Source organism: Alligator sinensis, unplaced genomic scaffold (genome assembly GCF_000455745.1).
Source record: "Alligator sinensis unplaced genomic scaffold, ASM45574v1 scaffold264_1, whole genome shotgun sequence".
NCBI classification, from domain to species: Eukaryota; Metazoa; Chordata; order Crocodylia; family Alligatoridae; genus Alligator; species Alligator sinensis.
In genome coordinates, this window is record NW_005841831.1 from 2,516,131 (window position 1) to 2,526,649 (window position 10,519).

Sequence of the window (10,519 nt, forward strand, 5' to 3'; positions counted from 1 at the left end):
GTGAACTATGGGATGCTGCCCAGCCCCAGAGGGGGACTCTTCCCCCCACTCCTCCCCCAGGGCAGGGGGAGACTCTGTTCCACGCTAGGGGGAACTCTTCCCCCTCCTCCTCCTACCCCCAGAGGGACAGAAGGAGTGTGGAGCTCAGCGGGATGAGGTGTGGGTGTAGGTGTGAGGGTTGGGGGTGGCACAGAACCTCCCCAATAGAAGTGGCCAGGTAGGCTGCACAGGGCTGCACTCCTCACTGCCAGTGCCGCAGTGGCTGCCTCTACTGAGGCTCCACGTTGTACACCTGCAGCTCCATACTCACAGCAAGGAAGAAGCTATAAAATGTATTAATTGTTTGTAATATACAGAAATGGGATTTGCTGATGATTCAGAGATTACTATAATTTGGTTTTACACACCTGCTCTCAAGGTATCATTTTTATTGAAAGCTGTCCACAGAGAGAGATATTCAAGAGACAGTGACTGAAATAATCATAGTTTGCTGCTCATGGTCTCGGTTTTGTTTTTGTTTTTTTTATGTTCTTTATTAATGAAATAGTCACAGTGAGCAACCATGGGGGTTTTTGGGCTCATTTTCTAAAGTAAAGACCCCTATGCCTAAGAAGGATGGGGTGTCTTGTTCCAGTTTGGCATGAAGGGAGATAATCATTCATTAAGATTTAGCCTGCCATTTATGGTTTTGCAAGACAACACATTGTTAATATTTTTTTCAATAAAATTATTTGGCACTCCGCACCTTAAAACACCCCTTTCAATGCCACAACTCACCGCTCCCATCTCCAGAGCACTGCCCCTGCAGATCAGGTAGGAGTCCTGGAACATGATGCAGAGGCAAGCCTCTTCCCCAGGCCTGCCCCTCCCCATCAATTGCACATGCTACTGTCTGTTTACACAAAAGGAGGGGAGTTTGAGCTCCAAAACTGTAGCCCTCTGGATTCTTTCCTTATGTTAGCTCAGAAAGCAGAAAGCCCAATAGGAACCTGTGTAGTACCTTAATCCAGGCGAAGAATAAGTTGACCGCATTCATGTTGTTGTACTGGGTCTGCCAAAAAGCCAGGAACTCAAAGTCTGCATAGATGTCAGGGTGCTTCAGCAGCTCTCCCATCAGCCGGTTCACCTCAATGGTGCGAAAGATATGGAACCCAATGGCAACAATGGAAAGCTGAAGGAAGAAGCACCTGGAATTACTGCTGGGTGTACAAGGTAAACAGGGACTGGAGATAAAAATGTCATCGAGCCCCTTGAAATCAGCCAATGGAGATAATCCATTTGAAGGGATGGAAATACTTAGCAGGGTTCTAACACACTGGTTTATGTCCCAGGCCATCTAATCATTTAAGCATGGACTTAAAGGGAAGAGTTTCAAAGGCACCTAACACCTATTGAAAGTCAAGGACTTAGGAAATCTCCCATTAGTCATTCTTTTTGAATTTGGAGTAAAGGTTTGAGACAGTTCTGGGCTTTTCAACACCAGTTCCCCTGCTCCTAATTTTGCTTTTCCTTTTCCAACTCCCTGAATTCTTCATCCATAAAAGCTCATGGGGACTCTCACCAGTATGACCACCACATCCAGGATGTTCCATATACTGGTGAAATACTGGAGCTTGTGGATCCGCAGTTCTAGAATTTCTTCCACTACATAGTAAAAGATGAAGATGCAGAAGACAATCTCACAGGCGACAATGAAGAAGTCCCAAGTGCTGACATATCGGATAAGCTTGACTGTACGGATTTGCCAGGAGGGGATGGCACCACCAGTGGCTGGGAATTCAACCACCAACCTTCAAAGGAAGAAAGAAAGCACAGTAATTGTGGGGATGTTGTATGGTCTTGAGAAGTATCAGGTTAAGGGTATGAGCCAAGAGAACCTCCAACCAAGTATGGAAGAAGCATGAACATACTTGTGGACTTTGCCGCAGTCGCTCATCTCTGCTGCCACATTGCACATTGTGAGGAAGGAAACAGTGACAAGGGAAATGCAAGTACTGTAGTATATTTTTTGTAAGAGAAAATTACCTTATTAATCATGTGACTGTGTTCAGTCCTACCTCCAGTGTGACTGGACCTTCAAAACTATTCAGCACTCAGTGGCTCCCATTGCTCCCAGATGATGCCTCTCACTAGGCACATTTACATGAGATGCTACTATAGCTCGTTGCTACGGCACCATAGCATCGCCAGGCGCAAACCATGATGGTGACACTAGTAAGCAGTAGTAATAAGCTACTGCACAGTAGCTCATTCCTACTGCACAGTAGCATCTGAAAAAAAAAAGTGTGGTGACAGTACTGCGCAGTAATTCCACTTAATGCACATCTCTTAAATAGGATTGGGTCTGATTTGCATCTGAATAGTCAACTATTTACCCATCCCTAGCTAGAGAGCACTCATGGTATGTAGTAGGGAGCTACAGTTAGGTAGGGCAGAGCTACTAGCATAAAGGCCTTCATTACTGGTTTCCTGTATAATGCCAGAAATCTGTGGAATGCAGTGTAATGTCAAAAAGGGTGGTTTTAGAGTAGTCACAGGTAAAGGCTTCATGTTGTATCAGACCTGCATGACTGTGAGGTGCCACTAGAGGCCCTGGCGGGTGAGGGCATGGAGACAGTAGGCAGGTGGGAAGATGGAAGGGAGGCGTGTAGCTTGGAAGCAACTCCTCTGGGGCTCTCTGGCCTTGCTGAAATTGATGTGGAGGTTCCATACTGAGGGCTTAAGCCCTGGCAGCCCCTCTCTCAGAGCGGTGCTGCCACACCTTGGTGAGTGACACCAGAAGCTGCTTCCCTGGGACTCTCTGGTCTTGCTGAAATTGAGCCTCCCAGCAGCAAGACTATGCAAGCAGGCTTCCCCAGCTCCATGGTCTCTCTGCAAGTAACCCGCTCAAAGCAGTTGCTCTCAGCTGGAAGTAGGGGGTGTTTTGCAGAGTGGGAAATGGGTAGAGTGGCTGGGAGCTGTGCATCCTGAGATGCTGAAGGAATGAAAGTAAGACATTTTACCTCCCCTGACCATTCAACCAACACCCTGAAATGGCATGGAGAAATGATTTCCAAGATGAACTTCCTCTTGGGTGGCTTATCTTTAAAACATTTAGAGGGTACTTATGATGGTGTAATACCCTTTAGCAGGTGAGTGTTCTCATTTTAAGTTCTTATATGCTGATTTTAAGGTACCCTGTGACAAAGCTCCAAATAACACACCCCCTTAAGGTTAAGGACTCATAAAGCTGTAAGTGTGAAACAAGCATATTTTTTCATGGTAAGTGAAGGGGTAAGAGTGATATCTTGCCTTTGCATTGTTCTATTGCAGGTCTTCATAACACTCCAATCATGGTAGTAACTAGTGTCAAAGGCGAGAAGGTTCAAGGAAAGAAATGCCAACTCATCTCCAGACAATGACAAGGAAACATTCAGAGCTTGTACCATCTCCATCTCCTGTGGCTAGAGAGGACAGGGAGCCATGACTCCTGGATTCTATTCCCAGTCCTGCTTTTAATCCATTTTGGGACCCAAGACAAGTCATTCACCAGATAAGATGGGAATAATACTAAAATTTACCACCTGGATGAGGTGGGGAATGTAGGGGAAAGGGGTTTGAATTAATTTATTTGTAAAGTGCTTTAAGCGCCTTGCATTAAAAACTCTGAAGATGGGAAAAGTGTAAATGTACTAGGTAGCAACACTGACAATGAAGAGAAAGAATGAAAACTTTTTGGCAAGACTGCCTACCTCAGCACACAGAAGAGGTTGATGTTTGCATTATATACTGAGAAATCAATGAAGGCTACTCGGGTCCCTCGGTCCAGCCACAAGTTCTCCTTTAAGAGTTGCAAAGCTTCAGCAGTCTCCTCTCGGGTCAGCTTGAGGTCTATATAGTATCCTCCACCACTATAGCTGGTTATTCTACCCCAGTGAGAGGAACCTCCCAATTCTTCCTCGGTATGGTACCTCCACCTGCACAAAAATATACAAGCAAATGTTATTTCATTGGCTAGGGTATGGAGCTAGAATGCAGGAGAAAAGGGTTCAGTTCTCTGATGTCCCACTGTGAGTCTGTTTGTACTTCCTCTGGTTGTTTTAGGGACAGCTGCTATGACCTATGAAAAACTAACAAAGCTTAATGTAGCTGCTGTTAGTATGGCAGTGGGCATGACTGCAATTGAGACTGGCACTGGCATTTGATCTACCAGGTACCTGCTGGACCTGACCTCTTACACTTCTCTTTCTGCCCTTCCTCCCTTCTCCTCCCCTCCTTTTCTGCCCTTTGTCTTCCTAATTCCCGGCTATTTACTTTTTCAGACAACCTCTTTTCTACATTGGAAATCTACTACTGTAGATTCTCCTTTACTCACCTTTGCCCCCCTCCCCCCACCGAATTTTTGACCCCTCCTTTCCCTGCTCTATCTTTTGTTTTCCTAATTTCCACATATTTACATTCTCACTGACATCCTGTCACACTTTTAGCTTCTTTCATTCTTGGAGTCTCAGAACAGCAGACTCCCTATGCCTGAAGAATGGTATTGCACCCAAAAACTTACAAAGAACTTTGTCCCAACCACTCAGTTGATCTAATAAAAGATACCACATCTACACAAACAACCTTGCCTGCCTATGACCCAAAGATAACCATTGCCTGAAGTGACATAACTTTGAGACACTCAGAGAGCACTTAGCAATAGTTTTCCAGCTCTAACCTGGGGACTCTCTCATTTTAAGTGCCTTAAGTGCATGGTAATTGTACTGTATTATAATAACATCCTAACACAAACAGGAACACTTGGCTCAAGGATCCTGTATCCTACCTCCAAGAAGTTGCAAAGCATATTTGAGAACCATTTAGTCAGCAAACTATGGCCCCTGGACCAGATCTGGCCCTGGTGTCTTTGGATCTGGCCCATGGACCTGTGCTTTGGTGGCATGGGCCTCTCCCTGCACTGTGTCATAGTCAGCTACCTGGGGCTCCAACAGAGGGGGCGCTCTACCCGTGCCATGCCGTTCTGTGCTATGCCATGGGCAGAGCCCAGAGGTAGGCCTGTGCAAAGTGGCAAGTATTTGCTTCAGATTTGGATTCGGCTGATTCCCTCTGTTGTTTTGCTTCGGATTTGGATTCCGCTGTCCCGCTGTTGTTTTTTTTAATGGGGTGATAAACACTGTTATCAATTCTCTGCTGGGCTAATCAGACCATCCTGCCAGGACCTGGCCATGCCCCCTGCCCCTCAGCTCAGTGTTGTGGAAGGAAGGGAGGGCACCTCTATCACCCCCCAGGTTCTAGCCTGAGCCACTGCAGGCATGTGCCTGCATTTCTGGGATGTCTGTCTGGTTACAAAACTGATTTAACTTAGCCAGGTTAGACTAACCTCCAAAGATTGTCCCTAGTTAAGGGAAGGCAGCAGCTGGGTCCTAATACCAGCCTATCTCCAACCCAAGCTGAGTCATTCTGGCCCCTTGCCAAAAACCAGTGCTAACCCCTGGCTTAGTCCTTTTCATCACTTGTTTTCCAGAGACTAAGGCACAGAATTTCAAAGGTAACTCAGGAAGGGAGTTCTACAGTATCTTTGAAGATCTGAGCCTGAATCATGTCTTTATCTGTATATAGCCCTTTGATGTATTAGTTCCCAACCTTGGCAGATTTGCAACCTCTTGGAGACAGGATATAAGATCCCCGAGGTAACAGTTTTTCTGTTTGTCTTGTAATTGCTTACCTGAATCTAATGTATTGCTTCCTAGCTTGTTTTGCATGTGATTCTTAGTAGGTTAGAACACTGCATTCATGTAGGAAACCCTAACAAGCAATATACAATCATTTTTCTTCACTGGCAGGTCACTTAGACGTCTCTTAATGCTGTTATAGCTCAGTATTCTTAGATAATTTATAACAACCACATGGATCATGTTAATATAAGGGAAACAAGACTGAGGAAATCCTACAGCCTCAGAGCAATTTTACAGGTTTGGTGAGTTCAGATAAGAGGGTCAGCTCCCTAGAAAAGTCCCTGAAAAGTCCCAGGTCTTAACTGCATGATTCAAAACTCTTGGGTTTGCAAACCCTGCTGAGAACAGGATTTCAGTTTTTAAGAAACTTGATTATTTCTGTTGAGCCGTAGATACCATAGGGTTAGTGGGTGGTTTTGCACCTTTATTGGATCTGGTCACAATGAGTGTCTGTACATGTGCTCCGGGGGAGGGCCATTTTAATTAGAGCGGCTCTTGGGAGTTCAATAAGCTTTAGTTAAAGTGCCCCCACCACCATTTTGAAATGTGGGGACACTTAATACACAAGTTGCTGCAGCACGCCAGAGTGTTCTGATTAGAACGCTGCAGCAGACTCCTTTAATTGGGTCTTCTCTGATGTGTACTAATCAGAACACGCCAGCGCACATGTGAAAGAGACCCATGTTCTTTTTCCATGGGGTTTTGTTTTCTTCAGCTTCAACAGCAATGCAAACAATTTTCTCAATCTAAGAGTTTTCTTGGGTTTGGCTGCATTCTTCCCCAGCAGAACCTGCTCTTCGCCTGACCCTATTTCTCATTGCATCAAAGGAACCCCAAGGACTTTTTTTTTCTTTTTTTTTTAATCCTAGTGTTGGCACTCACAGTACACACTGGACCTGACTGCCAAGGAGAATCAGAAGGAAATAACTGCAGCTTTACACAGAAACCTTACACCAAACATATCGCTCATGGGACCACCTTTTTAACATTGAATTTCAGCAAAATTTGGCCAGAGGTTGGGCAAAACTAAAAAATAGTCCAACCTCAGTGGAGGTTGGATGGAAGGGGCACACTTACGCAGTTCCATTGAGGAGTCCAAAGGAGACCCTTTCTTCCTTGTCCTCAGAGTACACATCATAACATCCTGAAATTTCCTCTTTAAAGTCATCATGAACAACACATGAGTTGTTCTTCACTTTCAGCTGGCGCAGACGTGGGACACCAAGCAGCAGATTCTCATAGTAGATGTAGGACTGGGTGTGGTGGTTTGTTAGTGACTCATTATTGTACCATTTGGTCCAATAAAGACTATCCAGTAGTGGGCCTTGGCCGTACTGCAAGAGAAGGCGGGACAAGTCTCTAAGTCATTGGCAATCCACTCCATGGGGTAAGTTCATCCCCTTCCCCATGATTCTGATATTGCTAACTGCTGGTGTCAACTATAATCTGGGTAAATGGAAAAAGGGGTTCCCAGAAGAATCCTGGTCTGGAAACAAGGATTATGGTATGGAAAATAATCAACCACTTGAGCACAAAGGGGAAAAGCAAATCTCTAGATAATAATAGGATTTTTATATTTCAGACAAAGACAACTGAAACCTTTCAAGCTATTTCCAGCTACAGTGGCTCATGGCGAGAGGTGACGAAATCTCAGCAAAGGTCACTCAATGCCATACCAATCCTCAGCTGGTTCAGGGACAGGTTACTTGGCACCAGAGCAATATGTTTCCCATTTCATGGGCCAAGGCCTTGCCCCCTATGTTTGTACTCACCACCCAGAAGTCAGTCATGCTACTGATGGACTGAAAAGAGACTCCACTGCTTGATGAGGTCTGCAGAAAGAGCTCAGACATGACCTTGGTGTAGTAATAGGCATTTGAACTTGTCATTCCATATGTCACTAGGAGAAAATAGAAAAGAAGTAGGGGAGAATTCTTTCTGAGGCTCTGAATATCAGAGATTAACACACAGTAGCAATTTCTGATCAGAAGACATGATTTACATGACCAGCAATTTGCTCAGAAAGGAAAGAGGTGAGTTTGATGCTCAGGAATTCCCCAGGGTCCTCAACAAAAGCTTTTCAGAAATTATAGAGGACTCACCAGTGAGAATGAAATATGTTAAAGAGCTGGATTTCTTTTTGTAGTCTGGTTTGCTTAGGGAGCACTGCAGTGAAGTGCAGCCAGCCTACAACATGTGTGCTATGCCTTGAAGTGTATCTTGAAATGGGCTATGCCTTGAAATGTAGTGTAGAAGCCTTAGTGTACCACTACAAACATGATGATAAACATGGCTAAGACAGAGGACATATTGGCATGTACTTAGTGCCACGTTAAGGGCAGTACAGCATGTGGAGTAGGGGTGCTCTAGCAGGGTTACTGACCCAAGACATTTTTAATGACATTTAATTGCTAAAAAAATTATATTTAGAGGTTGCTTTTAGGAATTGGCTTGCAGGTAAAGTACATATTGCATTAGAACAATGATTTAAAAGAATGGCAAGGGTTAATTGATTTCTAAAAGCCTGTTCGTCACAGTTTCACACCCTTCAAGGCAGACACGGTGTCTAAGGCCAATGGACATACACATCCTGAAAAATTAAAAAAATCCAAGCTTTATTTTCATAATAAAAATAGGCCTGGCTCCAGGGCTCCAGTACTTACTTGCAAAAACCTTTGGAATTTCCAGTTCCAAATAAAATAACCAAATTAAGGTGTGTGCATGTAATAGGCTTATGAAGATAGATTTTTGGCTAACAAAACAAAACATGAACAGTATGGCGACAACAGGAAGACCAATTAACAACATCCAAAAATGAAAAGCCATGAGAGGAGAAAGAGAATACAAAAGAAGTTTTCAGAACAACAAGCTTGCATTGGCCCCTGACCTCCAAGGTTGCTGATATCGAACATCCAAGCAAAGAACTTCAAGGTGGTGTTTACGTACCAGCTGGATACACTGCTAATCTTATGTATATTCTGGTCACTCGGGAATCTGGGTAGTGTATGTTGTAATCATCTTGCTTGCTTTGCCTGCATTGCTCTTATTTCTTATCACTGTGTATCAATAAAATTTGCCTATTATCAGCTAGACGAGTTGTCGTTAGTCTGAAGGTTGTACTTGCCTCAAGCAGGGTATCAGGGCTGGGTTGTAAATCTAGTGCCAACAACATTCTGCAAACATATTATTGACAACAAAACTTTTTTTTTTTTAAATTGATACATGTTTTTACTGACTTATGTTTTCCATAAAGTAAGCGAAACCTTTCTGCCAGGACCTGGATAAGGGTTGGGTTCAAATATAGGGGTTTCAGGGGTACAGGTTGTAGCCATGTTTGTCTAAGGACATAGACAGACAAGATTCTGTGGGTAAATCTGATATCTTTTATTAGACCAACTCAAATAGTTGGAAAAATTATACTTTTTAAGCTTTTGGGTACAAATACCCTTTGTCAGGTTGAGGATGCATCTGCATTTGGTCTGTGCTCTTCCTGGGTGGAATGAATAGTAAAGGAGCCAGGGGCTGGTATGCATGCAAGAAAGCCAATCAGTGAAGATGTAAATTGAGGAGTCAGTGGGTGAGAGACAAGTTGCACGGTGGAGAGGGGAACGAATGTAGCTGGTAAAAAGTGGAGAGGTACCTGGGGAATCAGATATTAGGCAGGTTATAACGCGTCATAAATCCAATGTCTGTATTTAGTCCATGATTTTTTGTATCCAGTAGGTTGATGAAGTGAAGTTCATAGGCTTGTCTGTGAAAAGTGTTTTGTAAATTCCCTTTGAGGATTAGAACTGAGAGATTGGAGAGAAAGTGGTTTTCTTGTGAGAAATTTGCCCCTACACATAATTGAGTACTTCTGTCTTTGATAGATTTTCGGTGTGCATTCATTCTGGTGCTCAGTTATTGTTTGGTCTCTCTTACATATTTTCCATCAGGGCATTTAGTGCACTGGATGAGATATATTACATTTCTGGAGGTGCAGCTGTAAAATCCAGAAATAATGATGTTCTGTTGTGGGGTGTAGTAATTGTGGGGGTGGTGACGATATGCTGGCAGGTTTTACAGTTCTTGTCATGGCATGGTCTGGATCTATTCGGTGTGTTTTGGGCCGTAGGAAGTTTGCTTCTGGTGATGAGGTTAGCAATGTTCAGTGCATGTTTCAAGGCTAGAACGGGTGGTTCTGGGAAGATCTCTTTTTTAAGAACTGGGTCTTCTTCTAGCCGGGTTCGTAGCAGGCAGATCGTGCCTGACTAATCTAGTCTCTTTTTATGACCAGGTTACGAAACGCCTGGACACAGGAGGAGGGGTGTGGATGTCATATACTTAGACTTCAGGAAGGCCTTCGATACGGTATCCCACCCCATACTGGTGAACAAGTTAAGAGGCTGTGACTCGGATGACTACACAGTCCGGTGGGTGGCGAATTGGCTGGAGGGTCGCACCCAGAGAGTCGTGGTGGATGGGTCGGTTTCAACCTGGAAGGGTGTGGGCAGTGGGGTTCCGCAGGGCTCAGTCCTTGGACCGATACTCTTTAATGTCTTCATCAGCGACTTGGATGAGGGAGTGAAATGTACTCTGTCCAAGTTTGCAGATGACACAAAGCTATGGGGAGAAGTAGACACGCCGGAGGGCAGGGAACAGCTGCAAGCAGACCTGGACAGGTTGGACAAGTGGGCAGAAAACAACAGAATGCAGTTCAACAAGGAGAAATGCAAAGTGCTGCACCTAGGGAGGAAAAATGTCCAGCACACCTACAGCCTACGGAATGACCTGCTGGGTGGCATGGAAGTGGAAAGGGATCTTGG

General features: G+C 44.4%; 1 protein-coding gene across 1 annotated transcript in view; it reads right to left on the reverse strand.

Moving 5' to 3' along the window:
• PKD2L1 (polycystin 2 like 1, transient receptor potential cation channel) overlaps positions 1 to 10,519 on the reverse strand; it is a 47,527-nt gene that overhangs the window by 20,742 nt on the left and 16,266 nt on the right. The window contains exons 3-7 of the mRNA XM_025215131.1: positions 7,487 to 7,614; positions 6,792 to 7,048; positions 3,732 to 3,956; positions 1,562 to 1,790; positions 1,001 to 1,171 (exon numbers count right to left, since the gene is read on the reverse strand). Coding sequence (XP_025070916.1) covers positions 1,001 to 1,171; positions 1,562 to 1,790; positions 3,732 to 3,956; positions 6,792 to 7,048; positions 7,487 to 7,614 — 1,010 coding nt within the window. The remainder of the gene's footprint in view (positions 1 to 1,000; positions 1,172 to 1,561; positions 1,791 to 3,731; positions 3,957 to 6,791; positions 7,049 to 7,486; positions 7,615 to 10,519) is intronic.